This window comes from Acanthochromis polyacanthus, chromosome 7 (genome assembly GCF_021347895.1).
Source record: "Acanthochromis polyacanthus isolate Apoly-LR-REF ecotype Palm Island chromosome 7, KAUST_Apoly_ChrSc, whole genome shotgun sequence".
Taxonomy (NCBI): Eukaryota; Metazoa; Chordata; class Actinopteri; family Pomacentridae; genus Acanthochromis; species Acanthochromis polyacanthus.
Genome location: NC_067119.1, coordinates 28,594,993 through 28,619,878, shown reverse-complemented (window position 1 = coordinate 28,619,878; position 24,886 = coordinate 28,594,993). Strand labels below are relative to the sequence as shown.

The window sequence follows — 24,886 nt, the reverse complement described above, 5'->3', positions numbered from 1 at the left end:
GTTGAGTTTCATGTTGCAGCTTAATGCAACATGCACCTGCTCAATGATATTTTTTCGTTTGGACCTGCTCTGCTGAGTTATTCGGGTCATAGTGTAAAACAGGAGGCAACAAAAGCAGGATGTTTTGATGTGTGAAGTGGTTGTTGAATACCATCTCCAATGTGCATGGCTTTTATATGGACACACTTCACTCTTTGTATTGTCCAGTATTGAGGTTAATTACACACGCTTTGATAACATATTATTGGCAGGCAGTGCTTACAGAAACACTGTGCCAATCAGTTCAAGGCACACTTGCTGTTGCTACACCACTTTTAATGTTGAGAATGATTAATGGGACGCTAATGGGCTCCAGAGTTAATGCTTTGTGTTTATGTGGATATGTAATTGATTCTAATGTCCCGATCAAGTGGAATTTCACAGCAGATTACTAGGAAAAAAAACCGTCCGACTGTGTATTCAGGTCCACGGCACAGTGATTCCCCTTTTTTTCACTGATTCATCTTTGTTAACTTAATGATAGGGAACGCTACATTGTTCTATGTTATTGGTCTCTGTGGGGTTCATGAGCTTGCTTGTCCAATCCGCTGCGTCCATGTCGGCCCATCAGTGAACAGGGGCACAGGATAATTGCATGAAGAAGCCGTAATTAAGGTGGATTGAATTAGCTTTGGCCTGACTAAAATGAATTAAAGAGGTCGTCATGACATGCAGACTCCTGAACTGACTCATTATACCTGCTCGGCCAAATATATCTTAATATGGTGTATTATCGGAGCAATGGCGACAGTCTGGGACTGCAACACAACATGGGTCTGGATGAATAGCTGCATGCTGGAAAAAAAATCTTAAGATGACAGCAGAACCCGTCAGTCATGACATTTATGACAAATAAAGATGTGTTGATTGCTCTGATGCTTTGCTTGTCATGAAATGTTTGTAGAAGTTGCTCAATTTGTTGTTTGTGAGAAAATTCAGAATCAGAATCAACTTTATTGGCCAAGTTTGTACACACAAACAAGGTGAATGGTGAATCTTAGCTCTCTGTGAACAGAAATCAGGAAAAAAAAACTTACTTAAAGTATGGTAAAAGTTGAGGAGTAAAGAAATAAACTAGAGCAATAAAAATAAGAGCAATATAAACACCCATAAATAGGAGCATTTACAGTGCGTGTGCAAAGTGGCAGGGTTACTGAGGTAGATGTGGTACATTCATATATCTTGTTACACTTTTAGATTGATAAAAGCAGTAACTTAAAAACATAATTTTGGAAAGTAGCTGATGGATGCAGCTCTCACCATTTTAAGTTAATAATTAACAATTCTAAATATCACTATCAGGATAAATACCACACATGGCCACCTTGGCAAACAAGTGTTTGGTTGAACTTGTTAAACTTGTCTGCTGCTTAAATTCCACACAAATTCAGATTTTTACTTTTTTTTCCCCCCAGTACTGACTAAGGGTTGAGGATAAGTCCATGTGTGAATGACATCAGATTAGAGAGCAGAGCTTCTGAGCACCTCTGAAAGTTGAGAAAGATGGAGGGACCACATGGCTTTAAGAGTTGTGCCTTGTGGCGTGGGTATGGGGGCAGGACAGAGACAGCCCGTGTCCAGATGTCTGTTTGCGTTAGGGAGGTTTTAGCACTGCCTCCTGCCACGAGAAACAAACACTAATTGCCCATTGGCCCCGGGTTGGAGATGTGCAGCTGGGGACATGCGGCTAAAAATAGCTCTGCTTGTTCCCATCAGTGGCGGGCACACAGCAACGTAGCATTAGTATTCAGGACTAACGCGTGGCATGGACAAAAAAGGTCATCTTTTGGCCATGGCCGTAAATGTCAGGGTGGGGGAACAAAGCGACACCAACACAGGGTGGCGAACTGCGAGCGGCGCCTCAGGCTTCATCCCCATATGCACCAACCTACTGAACCATTGTCCTCTGTCGGAGCTCCGGCAGGAAAATGTCACATGACAACAGCTGAGCGAGTGTCATGACATCCTGTGTTTTGTTTGTAGCTCAGCAGCATCCATGCTTGTTCCATGAAGTCTTTACCTCCATGCAGCGATGGCCTTCCATGCTTGAGTTGAGTTACAGCTCTCCCTCTATGACACAAAAGCAGCATCTGGTTCCACCTGACTGGAGCCATGAATAATTTAATAAGGGGCATTATTATTTCCAGCCAGCTCCACTAGCTTGGCAATAACAAGCAGTTTAGGTAGTGCTATCAGCGCTGCTGGCTAAGTGGTTGGACATGGAGAGAGGATGTTATTTTACCTTGTTGGCATCATATACTTTTGTGGGTTTGTAAGTATCTGGTTGAATAAGTGCAGAAGTGTTGTTACACTAGATTAACATGTTGCCGAGTTGTCAGCAGATTTGGGAGTCTAAGTAAACAGAGCAGTGTGAAACACCTGGGTGACTGGGATAATACAATGAAGCTGCCATTAAACGAATCCATTAATGCACAATTAACAAGAGCAGCCCATTAGGACTTTTCTTTGATTGTATTATAATAAAACACATTATGAAAACATTGCTTTTCTGTTTTGGCTCTGTGATGTTTTCACCTGAATTTCGCAGCAGTGCTTTTATTTTCCATGTGATGAAAGCTTACTCAGATAAAGTGTTCAAAGTGTGCTGAAAGCAGCAGGTGGGCTGGTAGTCCAGGAGTCACTTTATTTCCTTTACTGTCAAATGGAGCTTGTGAAGATCAATGAAGGGAGAAGACGTTCTGGTTGCAGTGTGTGTGTGTGTGTGTGTGTGTGTGTGTGTGTGTGTGTGTGTGTGTGTGTGTGTGTAGCTGTTAGATGTTTTCCCACTCAGACCTCCTGCTGGCTCTGAGCAGCTACTCACCTACACTTACTGATAGACTGCTAGAAGATTTTGTCTCCAGTGCAGCAGTGGTGAAAGATTAGCCAGAAGCTGCACAGTCAAACTCTAAAAAACTTCTTTGACGATTGTGACAACTAAACATTGGACAGTGTCTTTTATTTGAACTTGACGGAAAAGCCAGAACTGACGGCAGCTTTGTGTTCTTCTCTGCCCCCCACCAACCTTACAGCTCAGAAATGAAGTTTTGCCACTCCACCATTTGAACAGCTTTTGTCTACTAGAGGACAACAGCAGAGCTCTGCGACACAACCCTGAGACCCTGAGCCACCAGAGGCGAGAGCAGAAGTTACTGGTGAGTTCTCCGTGTGAAAGGGATGTAAAAGCTTGTTGATGCTGGAATTTGCATGGACCATTAGGGGCAGTTGAAGACGGCTGTGGAGGCATTTCCCTTCAGCGCTTTGTGGCTTTCATGCTCTTCTCCCCGGTTCGGACTGTGAACTCGTGAACCGTGAGTTATTTCTCCTCCAGTTGTTAGTTTAATTTTAAAATGAGCTGTGATCACTTCTGCTCATGTTCATTTAAAATCATCATTGTGACTAACTGGGGTCAAAGTGACAATTTTCTTGGTACTTCCTGACTGCTGAACATATCATGGAAGAGTTAGGAGACAATAGCCCTTTTCAGACATGGAATATGTAACACTGATGGCTTCATCAATCTGTAGAAGTGACAGCACTCTGTCATTCAGACATAGGTCACTTTTATGTTAATGTTCCTCACAGCTTCATTCTGACACCACAGTGATGGAGAGAACCATGGTACAGGTGATATTGCCATACACACGCTGTACAGTACATCAGTTATGTATAATGCTTAATAAAGCACTAATAAACAAAAGACTGAATCTAAACTAATAGCAGCTCATCAATCTGTACAAATACCACATAGCCTGGTTTATTAATGATCTTACACTGCAAATTCTTTCCACGATAATCCAGCCACTACTTTACAATAAGTTAAATACAAATATCCTGTCAGTTGAGCTCATGTCTCATGTCTGTAGCATTTTATTTACCTGCACCTGATAAACTGTGACTCAGTCTGAAGTGTAGAAAGTACACAGTGAGACTTGCTGTCAGATCCTGGTCAGATCTGTCGCCATGTTGGGGATAATTTATGATTATAAGTAATTAATGAATGTGCATAAAAACGCACAGCTCCCTTGCTTTGGAAATGCTCACATGGGACTCCTACAAACAGCTGGAAGCAACAAACCGAACTTCAGCTCATTTTGTCAAAACCCTCCTTGCATTCTGTTTCTTTGGCTACTTCAGTTTGTATTAGATACGATTGGAGAATAAAATGAACAATAAAGGCATTTTGTGATTTTGACAGCAAGCTGTCCTCGGTTTTGTGCTGTGCTGAATGTGACAGGGAAATGTTGCCAGGTTTGATCTAGTGAAACTGTCATCACAACTTTGTCAGATAAGTGAGCAGGGTGCTCATTAAGACATGAAGCCGAGGCGTTCAGATGCCATCATATTCACAGAAAGGAGTGCCTGTCTGAAAGGGGCTAATGCCTCTTAACTTTGGCCTTCACATTGATCCCATACCTGTCCAGAGAGCAGACCAAGTCAACGGGAGATTGTTGTTCTAATGTTGGTTTAAGTTACAAAAAAATGATTCTTTAAATCAACCATTTTTTTTTCTATTGAAGAATATCTTCAGAGGCCGTTTTATTTCCTGTCAGTGACACTGTGCAGCTGTTGTTGAGGTTGGAGTGTTAGTTTTGTGTCAGACATTGTTTAGATTTTTTTTAGCGAGGATGCTAATAGCAACTGTATTATCAAGGCTGCTTTAATGAATAGGGCCGCTTTGCTAGTCATCAAGGTTGGATTACCGTCAGTGCAAAGGCTCCAGGTTCACTGTGTTACGGTGACTTTAATTTCATAGTTTTTCATAGTACATTTGTTTAAACTGCAATGACACGGATCCTGAGGGTGTTGCTTGTCTTATGATTGTGTCTTTGTGCCTTGTATTTTTGTTAAATACTGTGTTAACATTTCGGCTAATATTAATTTTACATTGGTCATATTTTTTATTGTGGGCTGCACAGTGGGTCGGTGGTTAACATTGTCGCCTTGCAGCCAGAAAATCCCCGGTTTGCATCCCTTCCTGGGCCAGGGATCTTTCTGCGTGGAGTTTGTATGTTCTTCCGGTGCATGCATGGGTTTTCTCTGGATTCTTCAGCTTCCTCCCACAGTCCAAAAATATGCTTAGGTTAATTGGTAGTTCGAAATTGTTCGTAGGTGTGAATGTGGGTGTGATTGTTTGTCTCTATATGTAGAACTGTGATAGACTGGCGACCTGTCCAGGGTGTTTTCTTCCTTCATCCTAATTCAGCTGGGGTAGACTCCAGCCTCCCCATGACCCTACTAAGGATTAGGCGGTGTATGAATGATGATAGATGGATATTCTTTAATGAAGAAGGTGGGGTGAGGCCAGGGGCTGCACCCGTGGTTTCATCCGGCCCTCCTGATTATCTAATACAGTAGATCAGTTGTTCTGAGTTGTTCTTTTCTATTCTTATTTTTTGAAAGTATGGTGGTATATATAGTTGTGAAAACAGTGTATAAAAATCCATTTATGGCGAAGTCACGTGGGTTTATTTTGAGTCGCAGTGTTTAAACGACTTGTTTAAATGTTTGTTGTTTATCAGTCTGGTTTAGGCACTGCTACACCTGCTCACTGTGATTTCTTTTGGAATGAGGAGACCCTGTGGCCATGTTGCTGAAAATGCAGTGGACAGTAAAGAGCAGGTTTCCAGAGTGAAGCTGGCTTCGTCTTCCTCAGGCTTCCTTCAGGCTGTGATCTCACAGCGGAGGCTGCTTGTAATTCCCCCGGCTTCCCCTGACGTCTGTGGTTCAATATGAATGAGCTCCATCGATTAGACCTCAGTGTGGTGCTTGCGCAAAGAGAATGAGTCGTGTGTGTGTGTGTCTGTCTGTGTGTGTGTTGGCTTTCTCTCCCGTGTCTCCTCAGCACTTACCAGACTGTTGTTTTCACAGAGAGCGATGGTATGGGTGACATCTTTTGGCTGAACCATCAACTGAAGCTTTGTTATTAACAGCTTCTTCCTGCGTGTTGATCACCAGTGGAGCTGATATTTCCTAGTGATATGAAAAGATTTAGGAATGATATTGGCTCTGCCAGTAACCTAAGAAACTAACAGAGTCTGTATCAGATTTATCCTGCCATGTTTCCTGGTTTTAGTCAGAATGCAGAACACAAACATGCAGAAACACAGATACGCTCAGATGCCTTTCACATCCCACAAACCTTCTTGTGTCACACGCTCAGAGTGAGGCCTTGTGTCAAAAGTCTGCCAGCTGTAGTCTATAGGGGTGCGAGGTTAGCACTACTGACTGTGATTATTTACATAATGTGGGTGGTGTGAACTTTATTTTTAAACTGTCCGCCTGCTTGTGACAAGGCTACTTGATAATTAGCTTGTCAACATTTCTTAAGGGCTCTACTGCCATTTCAGTCACGTGCAAGAGCATTTTCCAAGCAACCAAATGTGAATAATTCCATATTTTTAAAAAAAAAGTGAAATGTAAATGAATTTATTAATTTGTCAGACTCCCTAAAGATATTCCAGTAATTCTGTGTTAAGGACATTTAATGGTGCATTAGCCTGACAAAATAACAGACATCAATATTTAATGGGAAATATGGAGCTCGTGGAATCACTTGGCATTTGGCCTCTTTTCAGTCCCAGTTCACTCTATCTTCTGACAATTACAACATCCTTGAAAGTTCTTCACCCGTACCTGCCCTGGTTGCTGGGAAACAAGTGCTTTCCAAGTTAACACGCATGCTATCATGTCATTAGTTGGTGTTTTGCAGCGTTCAGTCAACAGAGAAATGGACTGGGAGGGACAGGGGTATCGGTGAAGGGGTGGGTGGGTTGGAGGCGGTGTTGTTAGTTCCCTCAAGTGGAAAAAGAGCCGATTATGAATCCTGAAAGATTGCCATAGCATCGGTAATTACCAACACTGCATGGTCCTACGTAAGACAGGGTAATGAAAAACTGACAGAGCATGCGGCACTTCTTCAGCAAGCTCCATTAGCCTGCAGCTCTGTTATCTTATGATGGAGATGCAATCAACAAACCGCACATACACCCTGGTAAAGGTATCTTCCTGAAACACAGCTGTCTGTAGCCATTAAATCTTTCCATCTTACACAGAGAATGTGAGCAAACTTCATAAAAGTGACAGTTTTTTAAACTTTGCCCCAGAGACTCTGTAGGCTTTTTTATTTTTTTCTATTTTTTTTTTTAGCTTTGTCGCTTGTTCTCTTTGAGGTTTGCAGATTGGAGCTGAAAAGAGAATATCACTGATACGGAATTATAGTTATTATTCTGCACAAGTTTTCATTTTGAAATTCATGTAAGAGACAGAAGAAAGAATGAATTCTCTGTCTCTTACCAATTTCCTGCGTATGAGCTGTGCATCTACCGTTTTGAAAAATGCCTTCATAAAAATGCAGTGCAATTCAAGGATTCCTTCTGTTTCAACTGCATTTACGTAGAACAAGTAGCCCTGTAACAAGTACGGCCAAACAAGTTTATTTTAAATTGATCAAAATTGCACGTGTCTTATGTGGTAATGCCCCATCATGTTTTAAATCTGCAATACATTAAATACTAAACTGAAACATCAAATCACATGACAATGTTTGATTGATTGATTGATTGAAATGTTTATTTCGAATAAAACAAATAAAAAACAATTCAGAAATTAAACTGATTACAAAACATATTATTCGAAAAGGAGTAGGTTGAAGTGAAACTTATAGAAACCTACCCCCTTTACAATCTTATATTCATGAAATTAAATTGACATACTGTTTTAGCAGCGTACAACTGAATTACTTATTACGTTATTACCATCCAAAAATCACAACAAACTCACACTTCTATTCATGTGCTGACATAACTGCACAAGGGTTTTCTAATCATCAGCCTTTCAACATGATTAGCTAACACAATGTAGCATTAGAACACAGGAGTGATGGTTGCTGGAAATGTTCCTCTGTATCTCTATGTAGATATTCCATTAAAATCAGCCATTTCCAGTTAGAATAGTCATTTACCACATTAACAATGTCTAGACTGTATTTCTGATTAATTTAATGTCATCTTCATTGAAAAAAATAGTTTTTCTTTCAAATGTAGGGACTTTTCTAAGTGACCCCAAACTTTTGAACGGTAGTGTACATATATTTTCACCAAATCTTTGAGCCCAAATATACAGCAGAGTACTTCAAGTTTTGAATATAATCTTCCTCATCCTGGCTGGTTTGATCAGCTGTCAAGTAAATCTAATCAATTCACATCAACAGAATAGCAATTTTCAGCCAGTCTTGTTTGTACTTTTTGTAAAAGGTGACCGATTTTCTTGCAGCTTGTTCTCAAGAATTGAAAAGCAAACGACATGGTACTTAAGTCGAGCCCAGCTTGTGGTCCTCTAAACCTTCTCCTCATTAAAGAAGTTTTGTGTAACTTTAGCGGAACAGTGACCTCTCTGGCCAAAAGTCACAGTCATCTAAAATTTGTAAATTTCGTGTGAGTGTAGGAAACACAGACAAGAGTTATTATGTGAGGGAAATGTTCATGAAAGACAGCCTCTTGTAAAAAAAAAAAAAAAGAACAAAAAACTTTTTTTTTTTACCTTGTTAACATCTCCATATGGTGTTTTTTATATGCTGGTAGACATAATCATGAGGGAAACAAGCAGCCAGCGCTGTGGCTGATCATCTCCATCTGGAAATTCAAAAACGTGGAGTGTCATAAGGCGCCATCATTATTATCATCAGTATTCTTCTGCAGATCAGTTTCTGAATGTTGCATGTACTGCATTGAAATACTCCAGTATTTAAACTTCTCATTGTGTAGTGAGGGCTGCACAGTAGCTCGGTGGTTAGCACTGTTGCCTTGCTGTTAGAAGATCCAAGATTGTGTCCCCACCTTCCTGGAATCTTTCTGCATGGAGTTTGCATGTTCTCCCTGTGCATGCATGGGTTTACTCTAAGTACCTGAGCTTCCTCTCACAGTCCAAAAACATGCTGAGGTTAATTGGTGATTCTAAATTGTTCGTAAGTGTGAATGCGAGTGCGACTGTTTGTCTCTATGTGATAGACTGGTGACCCATCCAGGGTGTCTCCTGCCTTCACCCCAGGTCAGCTGGGATAGACTCCACACTCCATAGATGATTGATGGAGTTTGTAGTGTAAAGTAGCAGAGTTGAAGGGGAGCTGGTGTGCTTGAGCCGCCATTAATGGGGAGGGGTGACCGGAGACAGCAACATCTAAACCTTTGAGACAGGAAAGAATAAATTTAATTGAAAAACCTTCAAAATATGTAACTTTGAGACATGTTTCCAGGGATATAACGTATGACTGGAAAAGTAACATCTATCTGAATTAGATAATTATAAACTACTCGTCATCCCAGATCAAGCAGGGTTGTATTGATGCATTTCCTTGCTCAGGTTTTCTGATTTTACTTACAAGAGGAAGAGAGCATTGTTTCTCTTATGTAACTTTGCTTTAAATTGTCTTAGAAAACCTACAGAAACAGCCTTAGAGGTGATAGACGTTATACTTGATTGTTTTCTTAGAGTTCTGCAGGAGTAAAAGATTGAGGTAATTGGCAGACTTTCCAGGGTGTCAAAATATAGAACATGAAAATCCATCAGAGAATGGTCGAAGCAAGCACTTTATAGCACCGGATGCTTGATAGATGTGAGTTTCATAAACAAATGTGTCGTTTAAAGCGGAGAAAATGAGCTAATTTACTGCCTGATGCAGGAATGTGACTTGCAACGTTTTGGTGAGGAGGTGAGCAATGTGATTCTTTTTCTTGGCAAAAAAAAACCAAACCCTTCTGTCTCCATGTCAGTTGTTTTTTTCCTGTGCTCTGAACGCGCCACTTGCATATTGATAAGCGATCCGCCTCTGGGAGTCTTATTGTCACAGCTGAGATGAAAAGAAGCAAGACTTATTGGGATGTTTGTGAACAGTTTCCTCTTGGTTAACTCCAGCCCTCATAACTATTCATGACTGGGAGCGGGCCTACAGTCAGGCCTACAGGTTTATTTGAGATGCTCTCAGTTTGATGGTCAAGTGAATCATCTGCCCACGGTGCATTAGAGGGCCGATCAGAAATATGCATCACATAGATTGGAAAGATCACGGTGACTTTGCAGTATATCCATGTGCTTTCAAACTAAAAGCACTAGAATATTGTCGTGTCAACTTTATGTCTCTCCTCTTCTCGCCTACGCCACCATCAATATCAGATTTATCATTTATTCATACATATTAATATTCACAAAACCTAAATATCTCACAGAAAGTGCTGAGAATCTGGTCTCGCTTTGAGACGACAGTACTAACCGCTGATCCTCCGTGCTGCAGATTTAATGACACTTTGAATGCATCGCCGTGAATAGCTGATGCTGCTCAATCTCTCGTGCCTCATAATGCCGATTTTTGTCCTCCTGATCCATGTTTAGTGCCTCACAGCTCTCGCTAACACACAGGCATGAAATCCCAGTACGGTGGGACAGGATGTTCTGTGAAACAAACAGGTGTAAATATGTGGTTTTGTAATTTCTTTCTACATGAGCAGCGTGTTTCTGTGTTTGTACATGCATTGATGTGGGAGGCCCCTGTGCTGGGGGCCAACCTCATGTTTACATCACTTGTAATGAAATTAGAGCCGCGTGGCGCCCACACTACAGGCCTCCGCTGATCCTCTAATTCAATTACTCCCCTTATTAACGCTCAGATGCTGCTGGCTGACCCAGGACCGCACGCTGCTTTTGCTACACACCATTCACTCAGAAACCCTTTCTGCTTTTCCAGTGGATTGACTAGTTATTATCGTTTCATCGATGCACAGAGGTCATCCAGGTTCCTCCTCAACACCAACACGTTTGTTTGTGACTCTAGAAGCAGCTGCAAGTTTCTAGAATGATAGATAGTACACTAAAAAAGGAATAGTTTACATAGTCAACATAATGCTGCACATGTGAGAGATGACAGCAGGATTGTAGCTCCGGAGTATTTTTGTATGTTAATCTGTCTTCATGTTTCTGTCACATCGATTCTAGATAGATATGCAATGATTATTTACAACTAATTTAGTGACTGTTTGTCTTTGCAATGTTAAATAGAAGAAACTATCAGAGGCTGAGAGATGCACATAGCCATGATGGACTAACATTCATCCTCAGTAACATTTTACCAGTCTTCACCTGAGAAAGAAGCTCGACTGATGTTGTGATCTTTACCTCATGATCCAGTATTGAGTCTACGGGTGCAACAAATAATCAGTGTAGTCAATGTTATCTCTGTACTGCCCAGTATTGTTGTCACATTTCCGACATTCTGACACGATGCTTCCTAAAATGTATCGATACTGAGACAATACCACAGCAGATACCTAAAGCACGACAGATGACAGAAAACGGATCTTGAAATATCTTCACAGTGTCAATTAAAGGCAGTGGAGGATGTGAAAAGATGCCATGAAACAATAGCTGTGAATCCCTATTTCTGTACGTGTTCTTACATTTAACATCCAACCAGAAGTGGAGGAACTCTTTATTTAGATCAGCTCTTCACACATTCACATCTCTGCACCTTCAAATGTCACACCGCTGCTAATGAAAGGTTAAATTCTTGCCGAGATAAATGCAGCAGTAGTTCAGTGCACATTTTAATCACCTACTGAAATTCAGCTGATCATAAGTGCTGTTGTTGATTTGATTTTTAGCAGTTGGCCAGCTATGGTAAAGTTAATGTCAGTGTGGACACTGCGTTTGCATATAGGGATGTTTTCCATGTTTGCCGTTTAGTTGCAAATATCAAGCTAAGTTAATTGTCACTGCTCTGAATCACCTCGTTGAATCCTTTGAACAAGTCAGCAAGTCAGTCTGCTGAGTGGAGGTTTAGGCTCCACTGGTTAGCGCAAGTTAAACATCTTGTACAGACGGGCTTTTCATCACTGTTTGCTACGTAAGCAGAGTAATTCATTCTAGGTACACACAGACCAAGTCCCAATTTAAAAAAACAAAATGACAACAACAACAAAAACATTCATCTGCAGTGATGTACTGAGTGTATACCAGCCCTCTCTGCAGCAATTCACCTAAATCACAAAAAATGCATATTGTATATTCCAAGTACACAGTGAGACACTTTACTGTCTTTATTGTTAGTTAGCTTTAAACAACCTCATGCTGAATTCATAGACTGAAAGCTGAACAGTAGCCACTGATGGTGAAATCCATAGTCTGAATAGTTGGTAATTCAGTTCATAAATTAAACGATTATTGGACAATCAAAGCACTTGTCAGTTGTGGCTCAAACTGAAGCCAGACACCTTGAAGATTTCACAGCTGCAAGTTAGGGGCTGTTTCCAAAATGCATTTAAAATGGTTAAGAGAGCTTTTAAGATTTTATTCAATGCCATCCTCTTTTTTTTTTCATGGACACCACCATCCATGCATTCTGAACCTCCACTTAAAAAATTGTGGTCAAGTGAGCTATTATGGGCTGTTTTGTAGTCAGTTCCTTGCTCATAATAATAGCTGTTTAGACCATATTAACCTTCTCTATTACATGCAAAACCAAACTACAATTTTAAAGAGAATTTATGCAGTTTAGTCGAGGTCAGTTCTCACTGATACTTCCATACTTTCAACTCTCGTCTTGTTTTTCCATAATTCATTTTCTATGGCCCATTAATAGTTGCACAGTTTTATGTAGACTTAATTTCAAGCTTTTTTTTACAGCAGGTTTTAGATATTAATTATGTTTCATTATTGAATTAATGAAGATTACAGTTTTGCATTTTCACCCCTCAAAAGAACCAATAAGATTTGTAAAATTTGTAACATTTTCATCATTTTTTTATTTCCAAATGCAACATGTACATTCAATGTATGACAGACTTTTGGTTACATTTGAACTTTTAACTCCAGTCACAATACAAGTTTGGAGATGCCATTCCTCTATTTGGTTTTTTGTATTGAAAAACTGACCAGTTTATGTTGGGGCGTCTTCTATTCCAAACATAGTGGGATAGGGAGTCAAGTTTTTGCCAATGTCCAGCTGGGGTGTGGGATCGCTGAGCTGATAAGGTTAATGCGGGAAAATATTTATTTTGATGACTGAAATATGGGCTGGGACTGACGCTGGCTGGAGCCATCTATTGGTGTCTTCTTCTATCTTTTTTTAGAATTAGGAGTAATTTGTTTTTGTCACTGATGACGAGGAAATACTAATTTTTATTCCCACATAGAGAACATTAATTCGGAGGGGTGGAGACACCTTACTTTTGTCTGTGTTAATCAGCATCAGTTCAGATTTTGACAAATTAACTTTGTATCGTGAAAGGTATCTAAATTTTACCAGTATTTTTAAGACAAATGGGAGGATAACTTGCACATTTGCCATGTAAACTCATGTATCGTCTGCATACATGGAGATTGCATGAGAAGTTGAACCAAATGTAATAGGGGACACCTGAGGGGCATTTCTAATCATTTGCGGTCCAATAGATAAATTAAAAATTAAAGACAATTTGTTACCTTGTTGTCTGCTGCGTTTTGTCAAACAGTCCTGAGAGGCTATAATCTGTAGCATTTAATAGAAAAGTAAAATTAGAAAGGAAAAGCAAAATTGTTGATGACTGTTCAATATTTTGTACTTGAAAAATGACTTCAAATCACAATTAATACGTTTCAGTTTAATAATCACGACAGTTTTGGCACTGATCAGTGCAGATATATTTGCTATCATTTTAAACGGTTCTGACTCCTGCTATTTCCTGACTGAGATTCAAGCTTTCTATGTAAACTGTAAGAATGTGTTGCTGTTGGAGCAACGCCCATTGCTTCTGTGCTGTAACAGGTCTGCAAGGAGCTGGCGGGATGGATGGCATTACTTAACACACAGGGTGTCTGGTGCCAGCCTGCACACAGACAAGGGTGAATACACACACACACACACGCACATGCACGCACGCACACACCCAGCACTGCATGTTTTCAGTGGTTGGGTTTTTGCTCTACAGATAACGGTACACTTGATGCTGAGATAATGTTTATCACAGCCTTATCAGAGATAGCAGAGCGAGTGGAGAGAGTCCTTTCCAGTCTCCTCCAGGGTCAGGTGTTCCTGAGCCTGCTGACACCAGCCACCTTCATCTCCAGCCTGACCTGACATGATAGTCATGGGTTTTAGCAGCAGACTTTATTCATTCAGCAATGCTGTGGTCCCAGGAAGGATTAAAAAAAGAAAATCACCATTACAGCCAAACATGCAGATTTGAGATAACAACATGTTGTTACAGTGATGCTAAGTGAAGTGTGTTATTATGCCGAACTAAAAGGGACTGCCTTAAAAACAGCAGCAGAAACGTTGCTGCATATCACAGATTAAATGCTGGGGCAAGTGTCTGAAGTTAAGCCGGTTAATGGGTTTATCACAGGTTTCCAGAATCCCCTGTCTTTTGACCCGCTTGAGTGCATGCATGATACAATAAGGCTAAATCATCTCATGCCCATATTCAGGATTTCAAAGCTAAATCTCTGCCAAGTTTCTCAATCTCGAGCCACTGCATTGAGCTTATTAAATTTTCAATCTGCTACAGGCTCTCTTTCTCGCCTTGCAGGATGAATGTGCCCTTTTAATAATGTAACCGGTTTTAACAAGATCGTAAATTGTTCATCTAACTTTCATAAGCTCTGTTAGCAAAGTGACAAATTCATATGATGGCAGGAATCACTTTGGCAGTCCCTCAGTTTAAGCAATGAGAACACAGTCGCATTTTTTTCTCCTTTCGGTGCTGCTCCCGCTGTCCCAAAGTTTGGGGCAGCCTGCAGGGACGGCTGAGGTTGTTACTGTCACCCCTGTGGCTCTGAAATAGGGGTTAGTCATGATATAGGAGATTTAGATTGGCCTTCTGTTAACTGATAGTGCTCCACTGGACACTCCCCTTCTCCGCTGCCTCATCTATAATGTAGGCGAGTTACACAGGGCTAAACCCTGCAAAAAAACGCAGCCTTTTCTGCCACAGAACGGCTTTTATAAATCTATTTATGGCTGATGAGCTCTCTCTGTTTTTACTGTCTTTACCAGAGTATGTGGTTCAGTGATATTAGTTGTATTAAGGCAGGGTCAGGCTGGTGTGAATGCAGAAGCTGCTAGCTACTTTAGTGTGTGATTCGCCCTCTCAGGCATTGTTGAAGTAATGTGACCTTCATAGGGAGATTAAAATATGTAGCAGGCGTGCATTGATTTTTGGACTGGCCGCTGGTATTTATGGACTGAGCCAGTGCATAAATATTGATACTCGCTCTTCTAAAGAAAGATCTGAGTTTGTGTGCTGGTGTGTATGGGCACTCGTGCCAACTGAGATAAGGAGGAAAAAAGTATTAAAGGATAGTACTTGATGAAAAAGAATAACTGGTAGCACATGTGTTTTGGTAACCTAAATCTGCTTGTGACCCAGCAGCAGCTTAATAAGGTCATTCCTATTATGTGGTGGCTAATTACAATGCCTGTTATTGAAATCCCCAAGCTGCACTGTCACTGTCAAGTGACAGAGCAGTTTAAAGGGACAGTTCATACCTGAACATAATGATACCTGCCTTTTGTACTGTATACCCCTTCATTTACATTTTTTTGTTGTTGTTTTTTTCGTATTTTTAGTAATCTTAATCTTTTGGCTCCATGCATGTCATCATCAGTTTGTTGATCCATCCATTTTTGGAAGGTCTCAGTGACTGTTGGATGTGGATGACAGATAGAGCTGCACGATATATCATTTCAGAATCAGCATTACAGTGCACATATGCGCAACATCCCAGGAAGTGTAATGTTAAATAAGGAAAATTAACCCAAACACAACATGCTACAACTTTAATCGCTGCTTGATACTAAAAGAAAACTCCCACGATTCTTATTTTCCATGACTAATCCACAGGAGAAGTCTGTCTGACGGTGCATAATTTACTCTGGTTTTGCATAAAATAAATAAATAAATTTCAAGCCATAGTGTTTGTTGACATGTGGGTGCCACATCTGTCAAAATGAGGGAGGAACAAAAAAAAAAAGAAATGCAACAGTTGCAAATGCAACAACTGTGTCAGTTTTAAGCCATACATTTCATGGAATATTTGTCACAATCACAGTTCTGAATTCATACAGTTCAATAAGTTTAATCAACTGCTGCACTGACATTTAAAATAAACGTATGCACCATGTTGATAAATGTAGATTTTGGTCACACCGCTGACCGACTTCCTGGGGTGCAATAACTGAGTGGAGACTAGAGGCTTCTCTATGCACCACTAGCTTTTTAATGTAGCCTGGGTATGAAGTGTTTAAGGGACATCGGTTAATTGTACTGTCTATGGATAAGAAGATGTTTAGCAAATATGGTGTTTTGGGTACAATTGAAGTTTCTTTTTGCCTCTGAATACACTGCATTCAGGCAAAGAAGAGCCTTATTTTTAGACTTGTTGTGGTGCAGATTTGTGCATATGCAGGAAATTAGCAATACAACATGGAAATGAAAGCCATGCTCTATTTATTTATAATTCAGGTTCAATACCAATGTTTTTTTCTGTAAAATCAATAAATAATTGTGATAAGTAGGCTAATCATAATCTCAGTATTAATCAAAATAACGGTGATTATAATCGTGCAGCCCTAGTCAGTCAGTCAGCCCGAGTCGGCTACAGAGAGAATCATGATGACCAAATACAGGCCATGTGTTGGCGATGTCTTTGCGACTGCTTCCACTGCACTATACAACTAATTTACTGTACCATTTAGATCAGCACGACACATCTCTGTATGACAAGTACAACTGCAGACGTTATGTAAAACTAAAAACTATTTCAGATGCCAGTATTCCAACATGTCAAAGGTTCCAAACTGTTTGTACTCAAAAATAAGTCATCACAAAACTCATTTTTCAGGTTATTTAAAATAATTTGCATGCAGATACACTCCCCTACAAAAATTTTACAGGGATTACTTATTTTTAACTAGTTATTCAAGAGAAAAATTTGCTGAAAAAACACATCATCAATATTTTTTCAATATCTTATGCCCAAATTAGCCTTTGTTATACTTTTGCGTAGTGCTAATTAGAAAATGTTATGATGGCAGTCATAGTAAACCTTCGAGCTACCAAACATCATTGTGTTGACATTGTCATTTGGAGCATGTCAGCGAGCTGATATTAGCACACTGTTGAAAGCATCACTGGCTCTAAGTACAGCCTCACATTACAAACGCTTCAATCCAGAATGTCCCACAGATTGTTCCGAGGTTTTCAGCACCAGCACTACAAACATAGCCTTGCTGTTCTCTTCTTCACTCTACAAGCTGTAAGCTGAGTCAATATGTCTCAAAATGTTCCATTCAAGTCAAAAGTTGTAGCTTTTCCTGCCTTCATTAGAGAGTTAAGAGAGATTGCAATACATAACTTGGAATAAGAGGAAGGAGTGTGCCTGTCTGTTTGTATGCAACATTACTCAAAAACAGACGGATTTCATTCACATTTTCAGGGAAGGTCAGAAATAACACACGGACCAACTGATTAGATTTTGGCAGTGATGTGGCTTATAGTCTGGATCCACAGATTTGTTTAAGATTTCTGTATCATTGTGAGATGGCAACATGACGTCACTGTAGCCATGACTACAGTGACGTCATGTTGCCATCTCACAATGATACAGAAATCTTAGATTTGTTTAAGATTTCTGTATCATTGTGAGATGGCAACATGACGTCACTGTAGCCATGACTACAAGTGAACACTACATCAGCTGCCTGCTGACGATCACATGATTGCGATCCTTCTACACATCCACCTTTGCGGACTTATCGGGACTTGGAAATGATACACGGAACAATTGATTAATTTGTGGGAGTGTTTTTGAGTCTCATCAATTCCCGCCACCTGCTACATGTTTAGGTAATGCGATTCAGTATCCGTACATAACGTACACATGCATAACACACACCTGTGCTCAACGCATCATCATTTTGTTTGTGGGTACATCTATATTAAATGTCCACAGTCTATGGTGCCGTGATTTCTGATCATTGATAACTAATAAACAAATACTGCATTTCTTGCAATGCCATATGGGGGAATGCACAGCCTTGGAGGGGTATTGCGCTCTCTGAGTCCTTTTCTAGTTTACATTTGACTTTTTTTTTTTTTGCAAAATCTGCACATTTGTAGAACATGCGACCAGCTCTGAAAGCTTGGTATAAAATCATCAGGAAGTGGTAAATTATTAGGATGCTCCGTCTAGGTCCCCTTAATTAGATTGCTGCTGGGGTGAAATTAAAGGCCAATGATGGCTACCAGTGCTTCTCGTGCAGACAGTGGCGCTGACTGATAAGCCGGCCACTCACAGTGTCAGAAGAGTTGCAATGAGCTGTGTGTGGAGTGTTGTTATTGTATCCCACTATAACCCTCTCCTGCTTTCTCGAGTTGCTCCTTTGTCTCAGTCGGGAATGCTTGTTCATCAGAGCGTTTTGTTCGGTGGTTAGGCGTTTTTTTTCTTCATCTCTAAGCTTGTTGTTGACTGTTATGTTCAGACTCCTGCCTCTTGCTCCATTTGAGATGTGGTCGTCTTTGAGGTTTTGTTCTTGGTAGGCACTTTGGGATAAGTGTACAGGGCAAGTGGTCTTGACAGGCCGACTTGGGATGACTCACACTACTGACATGACTTTTTGTCCAAGGAGTTCACATGGAAAAAGGTTGTTTTCTGGGTCATTTACTGAGATTGCATCTCTCTTCCTTTCTCCCTCTCCTTCTCTTTCTCTATTTGTCAGTTATCAGTTGATGTTTTAGGTATCACACAGTAAAATGAGAACCAGTGTGGGGAAGTTATGTGAATGTGACCATTAGAACAAGATCAGGCTGAATAAATATCACTTACATTTTGTATTTTATCCACATCTTAAAAAGAGTGCAAAGAGCCACTTTCACACTCCTGGAACTGCTTTGAACAGTATCCTGCAAATTTAAAGTCTGGCAGAGGTTTTACAGAGCAAAATATGGCATTGAGCCAGTTTTAAAGAGCTACTATTTAACCTGCACTCTGTTAGAGAGGAAAGAAATCGTCAAAAAGTGTCTGGGAGTCAAAAAAAACCCACCTCAATTTTCAGAAGATTGGCACTTTTGTTGAATAAACAGACTGTCTTCCACATGAAATTGTTATGCTGGCCTTGAGTTCATATTAATTTACCGTTCCAAACACTCTGCTTATCGGTTAGAGGCTGTGATGGCGTATTATTGGGTGGCTGCAGCTCTGGCTACATGCAGTAACTTAATCAGCAGGGTTGGATGGCGGCATGGGCTTGGGCTGAACTTGAGGATCGGGTTGCAGACTTGTGCTACGGTTTCAGAATTCTGCGAAGAGCGGTCCGACTGTCTCGCCATCTCCACCACGCTACAGGCAGACGTGTGGAGACCGAAACCTTCAGCATTGCCGGTTGCCCGTGCATGGTCTGGATATGAGGGAACTAGTCTTTAAGGCTTGTACTGTGTCTGTGTGGGAGAAGGTAAGACCTGCCTTGACAGAGGCTTTTGGAGGAAGTAGTCTTTGTACACCATGTGTGACAATGTTCAGTAGGTTCATGTAGATTGAACTGTGTCCGTTTTCTGTTTTCTTGATGGGAGAAATAACCCGTCTGTTTTCGTCTGCTGACAAGTTCCTTGAAGGAGTGTTTAACTAAGATGTTTTTTCTCAGATTACTATGAAAACTAATTGTTCAGTCTTGCTTTTGACATTGAACCTTTAATAAATACCAAAAACGTGAGATAGCACCACCTCCTTTCAGTGCAGACCTTCAGGAACTTTCTTTACATCCCTGAAAGTTTCTTGAAACAAGCATCAATACTTCATTACAGTCACACGGGCAGATTTCACCAGCCGACACCGGATTTAGTGTCAGACTTTCAAGAATGTAGTTGATTCCGCTTTTCTGGCTTTTGATGATATACAATATATATGTTTAGTTTTCTATGTAGACAACCTTGGCTGCAACAAGTAATTATGTACTGTATATTATTAATTAATCATCTTTTAGGGTAAAAAAATGTCACAAAACCATGGAGCTTGTCCTTCCTAAGTTCCCTTCTTCACATTTCTTTTTGTGTCACAAACACTTAAACAACAACAAAATCAGTTTGTAATGATATAAAATTAAGAATAGTAGCACATTCTTAAATTTTATATAGTAGATGCCCATGCCAGATAATATTCAGAATTTTTGTTTAAATTGAGCATAAAAAATTATTACAATTTTTTTTATATCGGCTACTCCACAAATTGTTTTAACTCGAAAATGTCGCCATTTAGTATATATTTTACATTATTATGCAGAATATTGCATGTTTACATACCATTTCATGCTACAGTGTTGCGTGCAGGGCTGTCTTCATTACAGTAACATGACCACAATGGAAAGTCACTCATTATTATTCAGACATTTCGGCTTTGGCCCAACTCAGCAGCGTCTGACTCTCTGATCATTCAATAGGCCACATTGAGCCGCTGTGCTGACCTGTTCTCACACAGCACAGACATGGCTCAGCCTTCTTTCTGTGCCGCTATGAATATGTCGATGTTGGGAGTCCTTTACTTGTGGTTGTTTGCTATTTGTGGTGGATATCAACCCTGGTAAAGGGCAGAGCATTTGGTGTTTCCTTGCTGCATTGCTTCCATAAGCACTGTCTTCGACTTAAAGAATGCCTCTCCCCTCTTTCTCTCTCTGCAATGATGATGACTCACACTCCAACACGCCCTGCAGAAATCTTCTCTCATGCACCCGACACAGAGAGAGAGAGAGGGAAGAGAGGGATGTGTTCTTTTATGTGGCTCGAACACACACGATACCTGCTCGTCGGTTCATGTGTCCTGATCTACCTGCTCTGTCTGTCTGTTTACCAAAGTACCTGTTCTCATCAGTATTCCCTATGGTGTCCTGCAGGGTGGAAATGCAGCTGGGTTTTTAAAATTTTTTTTGCACTGCTGAACCCTTGAGTGCATTTTGCTTTTATTTGAGCAACTTATTCTCCTATCTGCAGGAGTGCATTTGCATTCACCAGATGCGTGTAATATCTCTACGGAGGCAAAACGCAGCGTTTATTCTGGCAGGAGTGGAGCGTGCGATCAAACAGCCGGGTGAAAAGGTGCCATTTATAGGTTGTCCTCGTGATCCTCTCACCGTAGGCTGCCCTCCAGTGTGCGAGTTAACATTGTGTGACATTTGCAGTGATGCTGAAGTCCAGCCTACACGTGCTGCAGCGCCGTAGGTCCGCTGCCCTCGGGCTCCTGCTTCTCTGGAAATAGAAAATAATAAAAAAAAAAGAGCAAAGAGACCGAGCGTGATTAATGACCATGTATGTGCGGCAGAAAAAACAACAGGCCTGTCTGCCGCCATTTCCTAACACACGGCCCCACAGGCAGAGAATTACATAACAGATCTGCAAAGTTGCTCATGCTAATTCTTAATTGCTTCAGCTCGTTTGTTTTATGTGAACGTGGCTGCGTGGTCTTGCGTGATGCACGCGTGTCAGGTGGGATCAGAGTCGCAGTGAGATGTGAGTGGTTTCAGATACTGAGTGGTTTACCCGGCAACGCTTCACTCTGCTCTACTTCACCATGCCCCCGAGTTCAGCTCTCAGGACCGTCTTGGAAGAAATGTTTTATCTCGCCCCTCTTGTGCCAGTCTGGATTTGCATGGCACTCTGTATTTTTTCCCCGTTAAGAGTGTGCTATTTTTAGCACACTGTGTCAAAACACGGCTGTCTCATCCTGTGTATGTATGTGTTCACTGAAATAACTTCGCTTCCCCAGAAGGCTTGAGTGGTCTCTTCAGCTACATGTGCTGAAGTCCTGTTTGCTGTGCTTCACATCGCATGCAGAACCATTATGCAACCCCGTGCATCAGCCGCGGGGCCACCGGGCCAGAATGGCAGCCAGCTACCAATCACTCTGCCTCTCATCTTACCTTTCTCTAACGTTTTCATCTCCTCCTCCGCCTCTCTCTTTTACCCTGACCCCCTTTTTTTGTTCTTAGTACGTATTTTTCAAGGTTTTCTCGGTGCACTGATTCATTTGCATACCAAATTGCAGCGGTCTACATTTCAGAGAGTCGGTTAAAGCTGTGGATTGTGACCCATCATGCAGCATTTTTCTCTCTCTCGGCGTACGGGAGTGTGAAGGCGGGTCAGTGGGGGCCAGCAGAAGAAGAAAGGATGATCTGTCCTTTGTTGTCAGTGGGTTTCCTGTGAGCTCAGCCTCATCTTAATGCAAGGTGGAAGTTTGTGTTTTCAGAAGTATCAGACTTCTGACTGGACATAAAAGGCAATACTGTATTAATTGTTTGATCTGCCATATTGCACAGTGCTCTTTGCAGCTTCAACAGACGGATGAGTCTGACTTGAATTTCTAATATATCATCCATTGATACTGATATTGTGTAACAAGCGGATCATGATGATATTCTCATGAGAAACACACAGTAGCTTGATATTGATTGTTGTCAAAGCAGATTTGATTGCATGTGTGAATGGAAATAGAGTTGCTTTTGAGAGCCAGTGTATTTTCAGGAGCTCATTAAGTTTTCTGTTTCTGCACAAAAGTGTAGAGATCTCACAAATACTTGAACAGCAAATGCAGTGGTTGAAGAAGGATTTAGTAGTTACAAAACCAAAGCAGTCTAAATGTTCTCCATTATTAGAGCCCTGAAAACCTAAATGTACATAAGTATTATCAGCAGCATGCACTTTTAAAAGTACCTAAATATTATTAGGAGTAATCATTTTTAGATGTTAAATTATTGATGCATTAATGTTGAGCAGCATTGTAGCTACACTTAAAATGTGCTTGGCTAAGCTAACCGGCAGACGGTTATAATGTATATGGTGGTTTTACATTTAGTGTGTGGACTCAGTCATTTTCAGATCTAAATTAGAGTTTGCAACAGTACAGTTAGAAAATCACAAAGGTTTAGCATATATGAGGTGTAGCTAATAATGACACTAATGCTATAATTAAATTTTACTTAATTTGAGCGGCTTTGAAGGGTTGTTTACATCCTCTGCTTAGTGCATAGCAGGTAGTTCAGACATGCAGACTGTGCTTCAACTAACAGAAACCCAGTCCTATCATTTAATAGCCATGCCTCACTCATTTTACAAAAAATTGAAACTGTTGTGTCTGGTTTTACAATTTTCTTGCTATCATCCTTTCATGACCGTCGCACTCATGAGGTGAAGCTCCATTACATCTATGACACAGTAAATATTTAAATTAAGCTTAACTTTAACCCTGTATGACCCAAAAACAGAAAAAGTGACCAAAAAATAAATAAAATAAAAAAATATAAACCCAAATATAGAAAAATGTGCAGAAAATAAAACTAAAAATGTAAATAATAGTAATATTAATATATACACCCAAATATAGAAGAAAATGAGCAAAAAAGCAACTCTCTCTCTCTCTCTCTCTCTCTCTCTCTCTCTCTCTCTATATATATATATATATATATATATATAAAGTTTGAAAAAAATGGACAAAAAATACAACTCAAAAGCATTAATAAAAATAATAATAATAAATATCAACCCAAATATCAATAATATAATCAAAGCTAGTCAGCTCCTGGTTGTAAGATCATATGAACACACAGATATGAGGGTTTCATATTCTCATCAACTGCTTATTTCCTATTAGCGTCAAGCTATTCATCGAAAGCGAGAGTGCGGGACTTAAAAATAAAAATACAAATGAACGTCCTTTTCATTCAAATCCTTGCCAAACGAGTTCAGCCGAGGCAAATGTAATGAGCACGCATCAACAGTGTTTGTAATTATTGTAACTGGCAGAAGGGGCAGAAAAAAAAATCTGCACTACTGCTTTAAGTTTAGTTATAATGACCGCTGACTAAGCAAACCATGTTCTGTGTAATTTCCGGCACATTAAGAAACATTTAATTTGATGAGAGAAAACATAGAAAAGTTATGTTCCACAAATTAAAATCTCTTTACGTCTTATTCAAACCCACTCAGTGTCTGATTTGACATCTGAACCTCAGGCATCAACATTAAGCAGAGTCTATTAAGGTGCTAAATGAGCCTTATGAAGATATTTGAAATAGTTCAGAGTATTAATTGAATGAATAGGAATATCAGAGGCGTTATGTTGACCCTCTCATGCACTCTTTCACACATAAACCCACATACAAAGTCTGCTTTATTATTTCTGTTGCTATATTCTGAAAGCATGAATGATGTTTTGAATATAATGGAGATACCTTTTGTGCCATATAAGACTGCACAGAAACACCTTTAATGTGGCTTTTCATCTCTTGTAGGGAAGGTCTGCTTTAGCTTGTATTTACAGTAGATGTAAAACCTTCAGCATCTCGTCATGTCAAATAAAAAGTTTTACCCCGCCAACGTTGTTCCCTGCCATGGCAACTGCTGAAAACAGAGCAGCATTTGCTCAAGTGTTTTCTTTGGAAAGGTAATCATTGTGGTGTGTTCCTTGCACAAAGGATACAATATGGCTCAAATGTGATGTGTATTGACTGACTGTTAATGCATGCTAGCAGCTCTTAAAAGCCAGTGAAACCTGGGCCTGCTTGTTTTAAACCATTCATCTTTACTATATGAGGTCTTATGGGACATGTGAGTTTCCGGTCTTGTTGTTGAGTTATGCATGACGCTACATTTTGTGGGAGGAATCATGACATTACTGTGGCCCTTCATGCTGTTCCAGGTTGACCTGAGCTTTTTTACGGTCTCTGTTGAATACAGAAAGGAACAATAACTTCGGTAATTAACCCGACTCCTCATAAAAATTCAGTGCAGTGGAGTGAAATAGACTTGGGAAAACAGAAACACCTGTCAGGGCTATTATTGTG

The 24,886-nt window shown here is 40.3% G+C and overlaps 1 protein-coding gene across 23 annotated transcripts in view; it reads left to right on the top strand.

Moving 5' to 3' along the window:
- Positions 1-24,886, top strand: part of rimbp2b (RIMS binding protein 2b) — a 101,905-nt gene that overhangs the window by 11,312 nt on the left and 65,707 nt on the right. For 22 of the 23 annotated variants that reach the window (XR_007942871.1, XM_051950340.1, XM_051950342.1 and 19 more), the window contains exon 3: positions 3,069-3,191. The exons of the other annotated variant lie outside the window; for it this stretch is intronic. Coding sequence is in view for 21 of the 22 variants with exons in the window: in XM_051950340.1 (XP_051806300.1) it covers positions 3,069-3,191 (123 nt within the window). In the remaining variant the exon portion in view is untranslated. The remainder of the gene's footprint in view (positions 1-3,068; positions 3,192-24,886) is intronic. 23 annotated transcript variants of the gene reach the window in all.